This window comes from Mesoplodon bidens, assembly GCF_964165515.1.
Source record: "Mesoplodon bidens genome assembly, chromosome: 8".
In the NCBI taxonomy this organism is placed as follows: domain Eukaryota; kingdom Metazoa; phylum Chordata; class Mammalia; order Artiodactyla; family Ziphiidae; genus Mesoplodon; species Mesoplodon bidens.
In genome coordinates this window covers 53187528-53207353 of record NC_138165.1, presented here as the reverse complement: position 1 = coordinate 53207353, position 19826 = coordinate 53187528, and the positions used below count along the sequence as shown (strand labels likewise).

The 19826-nt window shown below is 37.8% G+C and overlaps 1 protein-coding gene across 2 annotated transcripts in view; it reads left to right on the top strand.

Annotated features, from left to right (window-relative positions):
- Positions 1-19826, top strand: part of ARHGAP15 (Rho GTPase activating protein 15) — a 618549-nt gene that overhangs the window by 346390 nt on the left and 252333 nt on the right. For both annotated transcript variants that reach the window (XM_081242631.1, XM_081242630.1), the window contains exon 9: positions 14296-14418. In XM_081242631.1, coding sequence (XP_081098757.1) covers positions 14296-14418 — 123 coding nt within the window. The remainder of the gene's footprint in view (positions 1-14295; positions 14419-19826) is intronic.

The following is a 19826-nucleotide window of genomic DNA, read 5'->3' as shown; positions in this document are numbered from 1 at the left end:
GCAGAGGACTCTCCTCAGTGACATCTGTGTCTGGAGGAGTGTCCTGGCAATTGGCAACAGGATCTTCTCCCCACAGGGAATGAGAAGGGTCAAAACCCTAAATAATAATAATCTCTTACAGATTTCAGGTTACCAAAAGTTAAAGAAAAGTATAATAGCAAACACAGCATTGCTACATGTCAAAAGCAAGGCTACTGTAATTTCCCCCCTTGAGGCATGTATTTTTCATATTATTATGCATAATTATGCATATGAATTTAAATATATTTCCAGGGCTTCCCTGGTGGCACAGTGGTTAAGAATCCACCTGCCAGTGCAGGGGACACGGGTTCGAGCCCTGGTCCGGGAATATCCCATGTGCCGCAGAGCAACTAAGCTCGTGCGCCATTACTATTGAGCCTGTGCTCTAGAGCCCGCGAGCCACAACTACTGAGCCTGTGTGCCACAACTACTGGAGCCCGCATGCCTAGAGCCTGTGCTCCGCAACAAGAGAAGCCACCACAATGAGAAGCCTGCGCACCACAATGAAGAGTAGCCCTCGTTTGCTGCAACTAGAGAAAGCCTGTGCGCAGCAACGAAGACCCAATGCAGCCAAAAATAAATAAAATAAAAATAAATAAATTTATAAAAAATATATATGTATTTTCATATTCTATTCAAAACTCTTTTTCCAAATATGTAGAATAAAATGAAATTAATTGATGGCAATGACTGCATTAAGATTCAAATCTAAAATTCCTGATCACTGGAAGAATTGGGCTAGTTGTGGGTGCCTAGAGCAACAGACCTGGCTCCTGTAGAACATTCTTCTGGATTTAGGACAGTTTTTCCAATAAAGTTAAATCTGGGGTTAGTGAGACATAGAAGATGTGCTGACAAAAACCCAGAGATGGTGCTTGAGACTTTGGAGAGAATCTTTACCCTGCTTCTTACTCTGTGGCCTAAGGCAAGTGACTTAAACAATTTGGGTGTCTTTTTCCTCATCTCAAAAGTAAGGGGCATTTGGGCTTCCCTGATGGCACAGTGGTTAAGAATCCTCCTGCCAATGCAGGGAACATGGGTTCGAGCCCTGGTCCAGGAAGATCCCACATGCTGCAGGGCAACTAAGCCCATGTGCCACAACTACTGAACCTGCACTCTAGAGGCCGCAAGCCACAACTACTGAGCCCGCATGTCACAACTACTGAAGCCTGTGCGCCTAGAGCCCATGCTCTGCAACAAGAGAAGCCACTGCAGTGAGAAGCCTGCGCACTGCAACGAGGAGTAGCCCCCGCTCGCCGCAACTAGAGAAAAGCCCGTGCGCAGCAACGAAGACCCAACGCAGCCAAAAATAAATAAATAAATAAATAATTTTTTTTTTAAAGTAAGGAGCATTTATTTTATGTTCTCTCAAGTTCATTCCAGATTTAATATTTCATGTTTCCCTGACTCCAACATGAACTGCCCCCAAGAATGGGGTTACCTGATGGTCAAAAACAAGGAAAAGCTTGGCAACTTGATTACAATTAACTCATCTAGGAAAAGAAATAAAATATTCGGGATAATAATTGGATTTTGGCAGAAAGTAAATCTCCTATCACTATTTTTTAATGGAAAGAAGAGTTAATCTGAAGGTGTGACTGGAAAGCAGAAAGCAGTTTCATTTGTCACAGACCTGGGGACCATCGTCTCCATAAAGGACTCCACATAGACTCCAAATAGACAACAAATAAAACAGCGTATATCCTGACCACTTCAAGTGTCACAATGATATGGGTCTTTCTGGGTCTTTTCCTAGTTTTTTCTCCTTCTTTAGCAATGTATGTTATGAATTATGATTATTGCAATGGAGCCAAGTATTCACCGGCTCCAGCTAGATCTTTGTTTAGCAAGCATAAACTCACTGCCAGCTGCAAATTGCAGCTGTCTGTCAGCATTTGTGAGGACAAACCGCTCCACTACCCCGGATCACTTAGCTGTAGACTGCATACTGTGTCCTCAGTTCTGCTCAGCCCACCCTTTGCATTTTCAATACCCTTCCCGTGGGGGAGGGTCTCAGTGGTTTACAAGCGCATTTTGGAGCAAATAGCTTGAAGCTTACATCAAAACGATGCCTCTACTAGAGGGTCCTATCCCAGCAAAACTATTTTGTGAGAGACTGACTGACTCTGGCCTGACATTCCCTGATCTCTGATGTCCTGAAAAAGGCACGAGAGGCTGCCACGCTGACAACCAGCCGTTCTTCAGGACAGAGTGACCCCTGCAGAGAGTGCCAAGAAAATGGGCCCAAGGCCAGGAGCCTGTCTCAGAGCTAGGGAATGTGAGGGTTGAGAAGGCCGTGGCCAAGGGGCCAAGCCAGAGGAAGGACATGGTCCAGGGGGTTGAGTGAGGCCATTCTGCTGGGCCATAGCGTGGACGAGCAGGAGGCAAGGCTCAATGGGACCCTTATCTTGGGAGAAATCCTAGTCTCGAATGTTCAAGTAAACTTGGAACTCTGTCACTTAAGGAGGGGATTTGCACAATGATACATTTTGCTTGTGTAGCATTTGCCAGCCTTCTAAGCAAATTTTTTCCTTCAAATTTCCAGGCATGCTTAGACTGGGGAAGAAGCTGACAGCACCACACCAGATTTAATTAAAGTATTTGTAGACTTAACCAAGTCTTCCCCGTTTTATCATCAGAGTAACTCGTGAGTTCTAAGGATCACTTTTTTAGAGGGTTGACAATTTTAGGAATATTCTGAGAATTATCCCAAGATCGAGGAATACCCTGCTTTCCCTAGGCATTTGCATACAGTAAACTCTGAGCTTTGTGGAGGGTGAAAACTAAGACTGAAGGTTCTTTAGGCCCTGGAATGCTCCTCGTACACTGCAGGAAGCATGAGATATGATCAGTCAGTACTTGGGGAAGGTATGCTTTTAGATTTTGTTTAATAATATTTTCAAATAAAAAAATAAATCTGGAATTCTTCCCACTCATGAGGGTATTATGAGAACTGTTCTTTGTTATGTAAGAGTGTTGTTTCAGTAAGAAAAATGTGCCCTCTTGGGAAGAAAGGCACAATGCAAATTCAAATTAGTAATGAAACTGTACAATGTGTAGCATATGGCCAAAGTTGGCCTGAGTCGCTCATGGAAGAAAACATTCTAAGACTTGGGAAAAGTCACATCCCTGGTGTGTGTGTGTGTGTAGGGCTGTGTATGTTTGTGGACAGGGGAGCAATGACCCAACATAAACTCTTTCTTTCCCACAACTTAAACATACACACAATACTTAAAATAGTTTCATTCAGGGGTAGAAACCGTGAGAGTCCCAGGATCATTAAACAATAGCAAAGCTCTGTTAGTCCATGATCTTTCCATATTCAAGAGGATTGTAAAATAAAAACAAGACTCTGCAAGAGATTGACATTTTCCAAAGGGATAGCAACTTACAGTACAAGAGTATTTGGATTGCTCAGTGCCTTCCGTTCTCTCTGTGCTGCAGTTTGCTGCTTTGTTCATTGTGAAACCTTTTTGCTGGATGTGTTACATGCGTTGAACTTTGGTGTTAAAATAAACAGAGAGGAAGGCTGCAATAATGTATTTCAGTTAGGAAGAAGCACTTGAAAGAAATTGGTTTTGCTATACACATGATGTGAGCCAATCAATAGTGGTTTAGTCTGACAAGCACTGTCAATATCCATTGTCACAGTTCAGAAAGTCTTTAATGGATAGTTCTTCAAAACCCAATGATTTCAACGCATGTTCAAAGTCTTGAAATACACTCTACCTGGCAGAAATTAATCACAGATAAACTCTTGGGGTTGTATACACGTATTTTTTTTAACTGAGAGCGAAATAGCCATCAATTAAAATGTGTATGTATTAATATATATTAATCATATAAACTAATATAAACTTAATGTATGCAACAGCTAAAGGCATAATCTAATAATACCAGATACGTAATAAATGACCAGTAAATGCTGAAAAAATGAGAGGCACTGGAATGGAAGCTGAAGAGTGCACTTTTCATACCACCTGATCTGTTTACTTACTGATTATTACAACCGTGATTGTGATACGGGGTAACTCTCATAACCTCACAGTTCATAACAATTGTTAGTTTTTATTGAATGCTTACTATACCCTAGATATTGTGCTGGTGTTTTGCATATATCAGGGTATTTACCTGCTATAACAATCCTTGGTAGGGATAGATATTGTCAGTGCCATTAAACAGATGAGAAAATAGAGACAAAAAGAACTTATACTGCTTAAATAAGATCTTACCACTGTTAAGTATCAGAGTTGAAATTCAAAATCCAAAACTGGTAGTATTCAAAACAGAGAAGAATGCATGAGAGAGAATGGAGCACACATTTTTGAAAAGAAACAGCATTAGCTGTTAGAAGGAGGCCACATATTAGTGGTTCTTATCTGCCTTCCCCTTAAATGCTGATCCTGAACTTACTCCTATGAAGCAACTAGGAATAATACAAGCAGACTCTGTGGTTGGGTATAGAGAAGAATGAGATTTCTGGTTGGGCTGAGAGAAGAACTAAGGAGTTTGTAGGTGTGAATATATGTGCTTTGAATGTATTGTGAATGTATTGTGGGCTAAGGGTGCATCGTCTGTTTTTGAAAAAGGATTGTGTGATGACAGGAATCAAGAACAAGGACTAAGAAATTGAGAGAACTGGCTAGGTCACTAGGCATTTTTGCTTAAAAGGAAGCCCCAATCTCCACCCTATAGCTCTATTTCTATATTCATTCTTATCTTGCTACATTCAGCCACCTGGAACATGGTGAGTGATCCTTGTATTCACCTTCTGCCCAGTAGCTGAAGAGCTCAATTTGTGTTTATGATGGTTATGGCTCTGTTCAGCCCAGAAGCCACCTTCAGCTGTTCTGACTGACAATCCAGAGAGTATTCAGCTGTCAACACTGTTGCTGTCCTGTGATTCACTAATCTCACCTAAAGCAACTCATTTTCCCTTTTAGGTCTACAGTGACACATAGCACCTAGAGTAATTTTGTCAGCAGTTCACCTGAAGCAGATGATTTAAGACCTTAGGTTGGAAGTAGTTGACCACAGTGGGAGGCTACTGCCATCTCTCTATGTCCTTAGAACTTTGACAGCATTGCCAAACAGATAGAGAGGCAGGCAGTGGGGCAGGCTAGGCATGCCCAGGGGCTCCAAATCAAACAGCCCTGCATTTGATTTCTGGCTCGGCCACTATTGGCTACTTGGCTTAAGCTCTCTGAACCTCAGATTCCTGATCTGCAGAATAGACAGCAATAAGAGAACCTACCACAATGAATGATTATAAGGACTAAATGAGATATGACATTCTTAGTACAGTTCCTTCTCACACTGGTAGTACTCTACAAACATTAGTCATTTTTAATAATACATGTGATTTTTAGATGATCAGATTGACTAGTCGAAATGGAAATTGAGACTGCTTTAAAAGAATCAATACTATATAGATTATTATATGTAATTATGTAGATGATTATATATATAAAATTATAATATTTAGATTGTGAGAAAAGTTAAATATATATATTTATTTAACTTTTCTCACAATCTAAATAAACACTATTCCACCACTTCTTAAATATTGATTTTTTTGACTATATATTTTCCTGTCCTGGTTCAAATTTTTTTTTTTTTTTTTGGTGGTACGCAGGCCTCTCACTGCTGTGGCCTCTTCCGTTGCGGAGCACAGGCTGCAGACGCGCAGGCTCAGTGGCCATGGCTCATGGGCCCAGCCACTCCGCGGCATGTGGGATCTTCCCGGACCGGGGCACGAACCCGTGTCCCCTGCATCGGCAGGTGGACTCTCAACCACTGCACCACCAGGGAAGCCCCCCTGGTTCAAATTTTATGTTTGAAAAATTAAGGATACATTGTAAAATATTCTTGATCACACGTAGGGCCAAGAGTTTAGAGGTTAAAGAAAAAGCTTCAGAGTTGTTATATATTTCTCCCCCCTGTGCCTGCTGAGAATACAGTATCTGTACACACATTTTCACAAAGGTACAAATACATACACGTGCACAAAATACACAGTGATAGCTCTATTTATGTCTGTATGGAGAGAAGATTTTAATACCACCCACCCAATGCAAATACTGCTAAGCATGAGTCAGTATGTAAAGTAAGCATGGAAATTGTCTGATGCTCTTAAATATGAATATTATTTCTTTCTCCAACTTGACTTTTTTTTTCCATAGAAATCTAAGTGTTAATTTCCTAGAATTTTGTCATGCTTCTACCTCTATGGGGGGAACTGCCATGCCTACAATCCTATTGTTTTGGTTTTTCTTTATTTTGTTCTCTGTTTGTGGACTGATGTTCTCATTCATCTGTAAGGCTGTTCTCATTTGATTTGGCCATGGCCTGTTTTCTATCACTAGGAGAGAACCCATCCCTGTATTTAATATGCAGCCTTTCCTCATGGAAAACATGTTTCTAGTTCATGGTGCCCTTTGTCTGGATTGGTGCCGTATGTTATTTTTTTCTTTCTTTCTTTTTTTTCCTTAGTAATTTTACTTTCAAAATCAGTTACAATTTTACTTTCAAAATCAGTTACTGCCTTAGCTCAGTAACCCCTTACTCTATTAGCAAATTTATCAAAGTTTTGAAATAGCTCTCAAGTGACAAAGTTTTACCAACACTACATTAAGTTGTAAGAAGCCAAGATAAAATATCCAGTCAATAGAATATGTCTTGATGATCTGAATCTTTACATCTTATACTGTATCTGTATCTGATTCTGTTTCAGGAAAAAATGTCATCATATGTCTCTACACACACCATAGGTTTTTGCTATTTAGGTGTATTCTCTTTTTCTTCTTTCCTTTTTTTGTGAATATGTAGTATTTCCATAACCTTTGATGCAAAAATCTTTTGCAACTCTGGCTTATAGAAAGAAACCAGATAGACTAACAATTGAAAGAAAATTATATTTGTGATGAAATTATTCAGTATTTGCAGTACAGTTTTGAAGTTGTCATCATCATTATAAACATCCTGAAAGTTATTCCTTAAGTAACTCAATGCTATGCTAAATGCTGTAAAAAGAGTTTAAATATAGTACCCTGACTCACACTATAGAAATGCATTATCAACATAGACACATCTAAGATATATCATGAGCAAAATTTAAATATTAGGTCAGGGCTTCCCTGGTAGTGCAGTGGTTGAGTGTCCGCCTGCTGATGCAGGGGAGACGGGTTCGTGCCCCGGTCCGGGAAGATCCCACATGTCGCGGAGTGGCTGGGCCCGTGAGCCATGGCCGCTGAGCCTGCGCGTCCAGAGCCTGTGGTCCGCAACAAGAGAGGCCACAACAGTGAGAGGCCCGCGTACCGAAAAAAAAAAAAAAATTAGGTCAATACATGAAAAGACAATAAAGAATTTATACATTACTGGAAAAAGCAGTTAATGGCATTTCCATATGGCTGAATTACAGGGCCATGACAGTAAACTGCCAGCTCTTTATTGACACTGAAAATATAAAAATATGATTAGATTTGTCTATTTAAACTAGATAATTTAGCCTAAAAGTAAACATATTTCATTGTATGAATTCTCACTCCTCTTTAAATGAGTCGATAGCATAAATATGAATTATTGGCAAGAGAACGTTTTCATACCCTTTCGTTTCCAGCTGATTATTTATTTTATATTTCTACAATATCTAAGTGGGAATTAAGTGGTTAAAATAAAGCATTGCTGTTAAAATGCCCTGCATTCCCTCTTCCAATTATTTCCAGATTTAATCATGATTTGTGTTTCAAGTAAGTCACTTAAAGTTTCAATAACTTAGCTCCTCAGGGGATTGAAATTATGACTTCTGTTTACACTGAGCATGTGAAAAAAAAAAAGAGATATTAAATGACCAACAGTACATTTCAGTACATTAAGTCCAGACTTACCCTTTCTGCCCACTCTGACATGGAGTTATGTGCAAAGTTTTGGAGCTCTAAAACCACACTCTGGAGGGAGCAAAGCAGTATTTATTACAGCCTAATGAATTAGGGCAAGCAGATATGCCCTGTAAAAGAATCAGGCAGGAGACTGGGAAGAAACTTAATAAACTTTATTTCTCTATTTTGGGTAAGGTGCTCTTGTTTTAGTAATTTAGAAAGTGGTACAACAGGATAATTCCAAATACAAGAAGGTCATATTGGAAAATATGAAAGGAGACAATCAGCACTTTGTTTTGTAATCCGTGTGATGGTTTGAGAAGTGTTTTCGAATCCCTGGGGATGAAGAGCCTGATATAACCCTATTTTGTCATTTCTTTCTGGATTTCCCTCTCCAAACACTGCAGTGCGGTAAGATGATTGCACTAAGCAACTGCCGCCAGTTTTGCTCTGAACATCCTACCAGACTCTCTGTGTTGGGAGCTCTTAGCTGCTAATACAACTATCTATCTACACCTGATGTTGATCCCTATGTAAAACCCCATCAAAAAAGTGACAACAAGTAGCCTAGAAATTTGTTTGTAATAGCATTTCTGCAGGGTAATGACTCTACTTTCCTTTAGCAACGTTTCTGAAATGTTAGCTCTCCCAGCATTTCCAAATTTTAAAAAAATAATAATATTAACAACATGTAATTGTAACATGGGAATACCGCGAGAACAGCAGTTTGGCAGGAAAAGGGGGTATTTCAAAATAAGGTCCATAGCAAGAAAAATTCTGGCAGATGCACAATTCTGGATCATATTATCCAAACCGTTGGATTCTGGAAGATTTGAAGGTTTTTCTTTTGTGGTTCCCATCCCTTAATAGAATGGTAGTGGATATTCATCATCTAAATTGTGTTGCTTCCTCCTCCCATTACTAAAGTTGGGAAATAAATATACAAAGGGCATCCATTACAATAAGCATTCCTACCTCTAGAGGTGGTTTTAACACCATAATGGCTGCGTCAGGTATAAAACTTGTGTTGGGCTAATGCCTTATTCTCATATGTAATGATATTTATTGAAGATCATCTTGAAAAACCCAGGATCCTAACTATTCTCTGGTGTGAGCAGCTTTAACACCAATTAAATCTCTCCACTGGTTAAGAATGGTGCTTAAAGCTAATGCCTTTGGCCTATGAGTGTGGAGACTTAAACTGCATATTGTTATTCAAAATTCTTACGCTTTGGAAAATAGTCTATTTGTTTGGGCTTGAAAGAAAAGATCACCCATCAGTGGGAAAAAAAAAAAAAAAAAGAGGAAGCATAAAGGAAATAAAAGTAAATTCTAGAATACCTGGAAAGCTAATCCAATTCAAGTTAAGTTTTCGTGGAGGTAAAAATATGTAGAATTAAGAGTGATTCCTCTGTAAATCAGATTAAATGCTTTGGAATTTAAACCCCTATCTCTTTAGTCTCTTTTCATTTTTGAATAAAAAGTTTAAATGGGAACGGAAAAAAACTGCTCATTGGCTTAATATAAATCTTTAAATTGCAGTAAGCTTCACCCTCAAAATGTAGTTGAGGGGGCTTCCCTGGTGGCGCAGTGGTTGGGAGTCCGCCTGCCGATGCAGGGGACACGGGTTCGTGCCCCGGTCCGGGAAGATCCCACATGCCGTGGAGCGGCTGGGCCCGTGAGCCATGGCTACTGAACCTGAGCGTCCAGAGCCTGTGCTCCGCAACGGAAGAGGCCACAACAGTGAGAGGCCCATGTACAGAAAAAAAAAAAAAAAAAATGTAGTTGAATCTCTGAGGAAAGAGAAAAGGCTGAATTCTATTTTTCATAAATGATGGATTATTGTACCACACTGTGTATTTTCCAGTAAAGTGTCCTTTTATTTGCACTGTGTGATTACAAGTTTCTAAAAGTATGTGTGGGGTCACTTGGGTGCTGTGGGAAAGTGGAAGGAACACTGTTCTGTTAAAATCAGTAGTGAAATCAGAAGCAAACTATGTCCTGATTACCATAGGCATGTGTTTAAATTTTGCTTTCCTTAATTGGTTATGTTGTATTTACTTAAAATGAACAATTTGGCAAGTTTTTCTCCCTTGACAACAGAAAAGCGTAAACTGTTTTATAAGTTTGGCTGTTAAAATCAGATTTGTAAACCACAATATTCAAAGAGTTTTATTGCTGTTTACAGGGGTCCAGTGATGGACTTTGCTTTATAACCATGTGCTTTTTACATTTTTAGTTTGTATTTACAGCGCTTTCAAGTTATTTGGTTAATAAAAATTATGCCATATATTATAGTCATCTGTTGACTTTAACTTCTGCGTATCTATGCGAACAACTTCTGCGAACAAAGTGAGCAGAATGAATGATGGCAAAGGCCTGGCAATTTGACTTGTCATCTGAGGACGATTATTTATGGCATCAGGAAATGGAAGTTGACACTCTAGTCTGTCTCCAGGAAAGTCATCATTAGAGGCAACTTCGGATAGTTTGGCTATGTTAAAACTGTGTAATCATATTCAAGACTCTGCTAGTTTCTCAGAATGTATGAGAAAGAAACAAGCTAAAGCATTTTAAAATACACTTTCATTTTTCTTGAAAAACCAGTGCACCTTACATAACATTTCTCACATGTGGATGCAGAAGTTGGTATTGAATATATATATATATATATTTACACTATATGATCAGTTTCATAATCTCACATTTATACCATATGTATGTGTTTTAATTTACAAAGTACTTTTTAATCATATCATATTTACTAGTCCCTAACTGGCAGAAAAAAATACCTCTTTTGGCCCTTAATTTCTTGACATTCTATCTTGGAAAATAACAAGATTTTGAGGTGAGACTAGACATAGAAAATGGTAACCTGTGAAAATTTAGATTGATTATTCCATATCATTTCAAAGGCAGACTTGAGACCAGAATTACTGAGGTAGATTTTTCCTGAAGGATAAGTGTCCCTTTAGCTCCCAGTACTAGAACCAGAGCCATGGGGCTTTGATACAGCTCTCAATTGGAGCAGATTATATATGACTGGACCCAGATGAAAGTTGATAGGATAGCATATAAGCACAGTATATTAAGACACTCAGAATGACTCATCCAATCATACAGTTTTGAGTCAGTTAATGCCTGACGTTCATGGTCCTGTAAAAGCAACTATGGCTTGCATGGGCTTTCAAGGCACTTGCTATTTCTCCAAAATGACCTGAGGTCAGTTCCTCCTCTAAGAACCCTTAGTTTCTTATACTTCAAACTCCTTATCATGATGTATTATTACTATATAGACCATATGCATTTCTATCCACAACAGTTAAATCCAGCACTGCCATGTATTCAGTAGGTGGTCAATGTGTGTATGTGTGTGTGTGTGTATCACCTAGCAGCACTGTCCAAAAATATCTGAGCTATGTGTGTAATTTAAGATCGTCTCATAGCCACATTTTTTTAAGTAACAAGAAATAAATTTTAATAATATATTATTTTAACAATATATTTTTTAACAAAAATATCCAAAACATTATTATTTCAACCTATGGCACAAGCTGCATTTCAAGTACTCAATAGCTCTGAGTGACTAGTGGCTACCATATTGGACAGCACAGGTCTAAAGCAGTGCTCCTCAGACCCTTTTACGTTCAAATACACAAAATAATGATAATATTTGCATAGCCCACTGGAACAAATAAATAAGACTGCTCATAGCCAACAACAGCTTCCCAGGGGCTCAGGTTGCCTTGGTCTTGCTCAATTACCCAGAGTGCTGAGGGCATCCATAAATCTCACTCTACATAACCATCCTGTCAGATACAATAGTTGGGACGCTCTGGTCTACAGCAGTGCTTCCCAACCTCTTCAAGTGATAGCCCCATTGACCACCCTCACATGAGAGTGGTTGTACTTTTATAAACAGCTCATTTAATTAATAGATAGCAGATAGATAGACAATAGGTAGATCAGATATGTATGTTTTACATATATATTTTTATATACATGCTACTTATAGAGAGATATATTATTAAAATAATAGGGTTTTGTTTTGCTTTTCACCGTTGCTTTACATTTTTTCAGTGTGGGAGTAGCCCTTCCACCACCAATAAACAAAAACTGAAGCAGGTCCTATAACTTGTCCCTTCAGTTTAAGGGAATGATTCTCAGCAGGGAGCACTTTTTCCCCCTCTCACCCCAGAAGACATTTAACAATGTCTGGAGACATTTTTGATTGTCACAACTGAGGAGAGTGTGCTACTGACATATTGTGGGTGGAGGCCAGGGAGGCTTCTCAACATCCTTATCCTGTACAGAGCAACTCCCTGCAAAAAAAAATTTCTTTTTTGAATATCAATAGTACTAAGATTGAGAACCTTACTTTGAGGTAATATAAGATATTAAGGTCTTATAAGTGGCAAGTACTGTCTCAACTCAGTATTTAATAGTGTATAACCCCATGTAATAATCAAAATTTTGAACTTAATTTAAAATTAAAACTCCACTCTACACTTAGCTAGGAGGAGGGCAGGATGTCTTCCTCTTCTTTTCCTTAGCCTAACACTTCACTCCATCTCCCCATTTTGCTAACACAAGTTTATAACTACTTTGTGGTTAAAGCTAGAGGAAGGAGGTTGCAAAAATATCCTTATTTGACCAGTTATAAGAAAGCTTCTCACACTCTAGGCCAGGCAGAATTTTTAAAGCATACACTCTCCCTTAGGCACTTTTGCGGGTTCCTTGGAGACCCCACTGGGAAAATTTGACTTCAGATCCTCTAATTCAGGCAATTTATTTTCTTCCAGCTGCAGCTCCCTCCTAAATCTCTCTCTTTTTTCTTCTGAGATCCTCAGGAGAGGATAGAATGACTCAAGTAAAGCTCCCCTACAACTGTTAACTTAGTAAAATGTTTTGCACCCAATAGCTACTTTAAAAATTTTAGTTGATTAAAACCATTCTACTTTAAATGACTACGTGAGCTCCTGATGTTTATGTTTTCCTTCCCCTTCCATTCTTTCACCAATACTCCAATACATTAGAATACCAGATAAAAATCCTATGAGACTGGTCCCATATCCAAACTGGACCTTGGACAAGTTACTTAGCTTGACTCTTTGACTTAGCTTCTTCATCTCTAAAATGGATGAATTAGTTTATATACTTCAAAAGGTCATTTGAGGTTTGATTCAACAAATATTGACTAAACACTAATTCTAAACAGTGTTTGAGGTATTAGGGACACATTAGTGAATAACATTTGTAAAAGTAGATAAAAATCCCTGCCTACATGTAGCTTACATTGCAGTAGAATTAGGTTAAATCATGTTAGGTGCTTAGGAGAATATCAAGCATAAATTACGGTGTCAATACATTTTAGTCATATTATCATTAACCCATCTGAATGATTGGCTTATTCTAAAATATGATTTGAGAGGAAAAGAACCTCTATGTTCCTACTTAAGTGCCACAAATCCTCACATGATGTCAGTAATTAGGTTAAGACAGTGAAGGGCCCACTTACGATCTGTGTCTCAGGTCGTAGAGATAATAAATTCCTATCATTTCAGGAATTATTAATGATAAGAATCATTATTAACAAGTTAGTTAATAAAGTCATTAATAATAAGATAACTTGAATGTATTTAGACTCCATGCTTAATGAAGGTACAGACCTTAAGTGTTACGTTCATCATTGAATTCACAGCGTTTAGCATGGGATGTGATAATCAGTAGACATTCAGCAAAGATTTGCTTAGGAAATGAATTTGATGCACACCTAACTTTGAATATAACAGTGAGGCTAGGAAACTGAGGATGGGGGACTGATGAAGACATGGCAGAAGTTTGAGGCAATATGTGTTACAGAATTTCACCTAGTGGTAATTTCACACAAATAAGAAGAGTAAGAAATATCTGCTTTCTGAAAAAGAAATCACTTTGGGTTAACTTGATAAAGAAAATTGACGAAATTATTTGGGCAAGCAGGATCTTTGAAAATGCTTACATTTCCTACAGGCAGTATATAATCACAATTAATTGAAATTAACCAGAGCTTTTTAATCTCTAAGTTAGATGAACTTTTCTGCAATTTTGTGTATGGATTCAGTTTGGTGGAATTATACAGATAAAGATTATTGTGGTAAATATGAGGAAATGAATGTGAAAATAAATTGTGAAAATATGGAGCTAACCACATTCTCATTACACATGCATGTTGCAACAGAGCTAATATTTTCATATGGGCAAATTTTTACTCCTATGCCCTGTCTAAGCAGAAGGGCCTGAGCTATTAATTCAGGTAGTTGTCCCATAACTACTATTTTCTATTCATATTTGCATAAAGTAATAATCATAAAGGAAAAATTTACTGAAAGCCTCTGACTTTTTTTTTAATCTCCAGTGTTCAGACTGCATCATAGTGCTTCTGATACAAGCGACAAAAACCGAGTTAAAAGCAGATTAAAGAAGTTTATTACCCGAAGACCTTCCCTGAAAACTCTGCAAGAAAAAGGACTTATTAAAGGTATAGAGCATTTTATACTTTTACTGTAACAGTGATAAATAAATGTGCCTCTGTGTCCATAGTTACTCAGCTCTAAAGGAGTATTAAGATATTTTACTCTTTTTAGGTTGCTTATTAAACGTTCTGCTCTATAACAGAGGAAAAAATACTTGTCCAGAAAACTAATCCTGAGAAAATAAAGGTTGTATCAGAGGATCATTGAAAAAAAACACCTAGTTTTGCCCTCAGAGGATCTGGGCTCTGGACCAGGAGCCGAGAAGAAGTATCCTGGTGACCCATCAGAATGATCCCATGTCCCCACGTGCCTGGACAATCCTAGTTATACCTATTGTCCCAGAATACTTAGTAACAGCAGCCCTTTTCATTCTCAGATGAGTCCTCATTTGTATAATAAGTTATCTGATCATGTAGTCATAGTCTGAAGTAAATGAGAGGAAGAAAGTGCTAGGAAGAAAGTCCAAGCTAAACCAGTGTCATGAAAACTTACAGATTTGAGAGCTGGAGAACCTAGAACTCAATCTAAACTGAAATAAGCAGGTACTTTTGCAAATATATCTAAAGTATATAAAATATCCTAGACCAGACCAGCCACCAGAATAAAAAAACACTCTGGCAAGAGACTGTAATTGGAATTCAGACCTTGGTTCTACCACTCACTAATATGGACATTGAACAAGTTATGATCTCTGAGCCTCAGATACCTCTTCTGTTAAATGGGTATACTTATACCCACCACCGAGAGGACCACTAAAACAAATAAATGAGATAATCCATTTAAAGGATTTAACAGAGTTTCTGGAACATAATTATTCAAGAAATGTCCTCTGCTATTATTAATGCTATTATTATTCATTACTGTTGTTATTACCAGTAGTATACCATATAGATGAAAGGATAGATGGACAGATAAAACCAGTGATGTAGATTTCTATAACTGGAAATCATCACTTAGATCACACAGGCAAATATATTATTTTCCTAAGAAGAAAACATGCATCAAGTCCATTATTCTCTCTGGTTCTCAAATTTTCTAACTGATGCATATATTTTGAAAGTTAAATACAAGAAAGAGTTTGAAAAGAATTTGGGCTAAAATGAAGTCCTAAAATAAACTTTGAGAACAAAGTTGAAAGACTGATCCTTATAGAAATCAAAAAGTGATTTAATATGCAATTATTTCTCAGGAACAGGACAAAGCAGATAATATTTTCAGCACTACTTAGAATGAGAATTATTTCAATAGTTTAGACTAACTGTTTGACCTATCAATTTCAGTCCACTTTAAAAGAGGTGAACATATCACAAAAATCATCTAGCATTCTGAACCAATTGTGAAAGGTGAAATTCTATGCAGCATGAACATACCTATCACTAATAGAATGGAAAATTCTTAGAATGTAAGCATTTGGCAGTAGAACTCGAACATGCTTTAAATCAATCTTAGCTCAGACTTTTACTCTCTGAAGTGTCCTTTTCAGTGGACAGCATTTGGTCCTCTACGATCCAACTTCATATAGTAATACAGTAGTACCTTCAATTCTGCCTTCGAATTTATCCCCTAGATTAAAAGTTTCTTAGAAAGAATTCAGTAGCATGTTACCTGCCATCCTGACAAAATATAAAACCAGATAAGTAGCCCAAACAATCCCAATCTGACATAAAGTCCAAATTTTTCATGACTGTGGCAAAAGGGGTTTTAATTCAGTGGCACAGTCTGGCCCCAGTCAAAATGCTAAAGAATTAATAACCATAGTGCTCTAGAATTGGTCTCGGAAAGCAGCAGAGAAACCAGATGCCTGATGCAGTTTTCATACTGATGTAATGGAACCACCGAACACACTCCAGTGATACATTTCCTATCTTAGAGCTCCATTACATTTTCACCATAGCTGACCAATGAGTCAGTATTCATTAGTAGGGCTATGGAAAATCTATGTGAAATTCCAATTTGATAAGCTTCCATTGTTGTCTTCAGTGGAATTTTCTTCCAAATACAGTTCAAGTTATGCAAATATAGTCACTTCTTGGGCTTGTTTCAGTTTTAACTGTGAATTTTTTGTAAGGCTTCTTCTGAGACTTTTTTTTTAACCGAGTAGAAAGGATTAAACCAATTTTTAAAAAACGCAGGCCTAGTCAAATTTAGTACTTTAAGTCCATTTTCTTAGCACATCTAAGGCAAAGACTTAGAAAAAACCAATGAAATCAGTGTTTCTGATTGGTTATGAAAACTCACATAACATAAATTAATGATTAACAGTTAAATATTTAATTTCTCCAAGTAAAATGACTTAACTCTTTCAAGAGAAGAATTATTTAGAAAGAGGGATAATGCCTTTAAATTTATTCTGCAGTGCATTTGCCCAAAGAATATATATCAAATTCTTTAAACTGTCTAATTTTCCACATGTGGAATAAAGGCCTCCACTACCAAGGTTTGGGAAAGCTGTACGTGGTATTTTGCGTCTTACGAGTGTGCTTCCTGATACCTGGCGGGGGGGCTTGACAAGGCCACAGACACTTTTCAGTGTTTACTCTTTTTTTTTTTTTTAATTTATTTATTTATTTATTTATTTTTGGCTGAGTTGGGTCTTTGTTGCTGTGCGCCGGCTTTCTTTAGTTGCGGCGAGTGGGGGCTACTCTTCGTTGCAGTGCACGGGCTTCTCATTGCAGAGGCTTCTCTTGTTGCGGCGCACGGGCTCTAGGTGTGCGGGCTTCAGTAGTTGTGTCTCGCAGGCTCTAGAGCGCAGGCTCAGAAGTTGTGGCACACAGGCTTAGTTGCTCCGCGGCATGTGCGATCTTCTCGGACCAGGACTCGAACCCATGTCCCCTGCATTGGCAGGCGGATTCTTAACCACTGCGTCACCAGGGAAGCCCCAAAGTGTTTACTCTTTTATGTAATGTTCCCAACAGACTGAGAGGCCTGAGTTTTGAATTCAGCCAGCCTTCGTTGAGCCCTCACTGTGGGGCAGGAAAGGCTGTGTTTTATGTACTTTAATGCCCAGCAGAACTATATTCACAAAGTACTTTATGTGAAAAGAAAACTGTCCCAGTATCACACAGTCTAAGCTCAGTCACAAAGCCTTTCTTCAAAACCTGTTTTTAGGACTCACGGAGACCTAGCCAATATGTGATTTCTTTGGCTAGGTTTTAGATCTGGAAACAGTCTCTTGATTGGGGCTGCATTTCCTGATTTCTTTAATATGACTAATGAGAAGGGTACATTGTGATGCCAAAAAGGGGCCAGCAGATAATTCTAAATGATCACCCAGTGGAAGGAAATCGTAATAGCTCAGGTGGGCATTGCAATCATTGTGCCATTGCAGTGGTAGCTTCTGAAAAGCTTTCAATTTCTCCAAGTGCTTTCACATTTGCCAAGGGGATGGCAAGAGCTTTTTAAAAGTATGAGTTTATTACATTGAGCCTCTCATAGAAAACAAAACTCCAATCAGTATAATATGTAAATTATAAGGAAGAGGATTTTAGGGTGGTAGGTGTGCTTATACATGTCCTCTACTTGCTTTTGGAACTGAGATAATAGCTCTTTAGCATCAACCAAACTACCTTACGTAATCTTTCAAATGGCAGCATTGACATCCAAGAACAGAAAACACTTGGCAGTGCAATTTTTAGAAAAGATAACAATTGGTTGGTTTTTAGGAGCAACTAGTGTTTCCTTATATCAAAATGATAGAGTTAGAAAGTACTGTATATTTAGAAAGTGGTTTCTTTCATCTTTGTATGGACAAAACCATACTGGATGATATTAGTAGAAATTGAGAATAATGCTGCACTACTTATATTTTTTACTCAGTATATTGTAAAGGAAACAACCAGTCTGAGGATGAAATAGTATGCCTCCAGGATTTATGATGAAAAGCAGTGTTTTCCTGCCTTACCCCAGTTTTCTTTCTTGCAGTGCACCATTTGGAATGGTTTCTGTTCACAGTTCTTCTGGTGGCTGCCTCCCTATCTTATGTTATTGTTATTTGGGGTATAGATTTTTGTCAATATCTTTCTTATCTGTCATGTTCTAATATCTTTATTTATAAAGCTTAGACATTACCTCAGATTTATTTTACAATGAATCTTAATTAAACTAGACTTCATCTACCTCGCCCTCTCTTCCCCAAATACTCAAATATAGCTGGTCTTGCTGTTACTGTTGGCTTCCTCTGAAACATCCAACATACTTGAACCTCTATTTATTGTTCTATTAACCATAGAAAATTGAGACAATGCATCCATTGGCAAGATGAGAAGCATAGTGTCCTTTTCCCCTTTCATCTCCTCTGCCTTTGCTATTGAGTATTCTACATTTTGAAATTTTATATTATTTCACTGGTTTCTGCAATTATGACTTATTTATAGGTTGACTCTAAAAGCAGAAAACCAAAAAAACAACGTTCATGTGATTATGATTAGGTAAGGCTGCTTACCGCAGCACCAAGTATTAGACTTCCTTCCCTTTTCTTACAATATCGTGACTCTGTGACCCTCAAAGAGAAATGACCCTTCATCCTGGTGAAAAAGATTCTCCTTTCTTTTACATTTGAAGGTTATATTAGTAAGTTTATGTTGTTTCACAACCACAATAATCAAGTCTTCTATTACACCGCCCCACATATTTTGAATCTAAATGTGAAAAAAAGTCAGTCATGAGCATTTACTTCATATTTATCATGTAAATATTATGGAATTTTTCCCCAGGTGATTTGCCAGATTGGATTAACTTATCCATGGGTCCAATGCTATGCCATATCGGCCACACATATTATAATGTTCTTATTTTTAAAGCTTATGCTTCATCATTTGCTTATAATCATGCTATTGTTTAGTTTGATATACTTTTGGATTGTGAATTTCTTATACAGATGTTTTTTCCCCCAGGGTTTTATTTTTTATTGCTTTCTGAGCCTTTACATCCTCAAAGGCTTTAATCCTCTCAATTAAACATTCTATATACTTTAGTCTGTGACTCCCTGGTTTTCACCCCAGAATGTTTTCTAAAGTCCTTCCATCATCCTACTTCATTTGTATTGGTTGCTTTCCAGGCTTCACCTTTATCACCCTGTGATTTCCTTTCACTGATCTTCTGAGTTGTATTCACTGTCTTCTGAATCACATGGCTTTTCTTTCTTGCTTTAGTTTCTTCTATTTCTATGTAACTCCAGTAACTCATTTAGGAAACATGAGAACTTGACTGCTTAAAAATATCTTCAGGATGCAGGCACACTTAATCAATAGTTTAGTTGGGCGTAAAATCCCGTTGCCTCTAGAATACAGAGTTGCAGCTTCCATTCTTACTCTTGTTACTTTAAAATTTTTTTCTTTCAGAAACATTGAGGGTTTTTTTTGTTTTTGGTTTTTGTTTGTCTTTGAGATTCTGTAATCGAGATAATGTATATTGG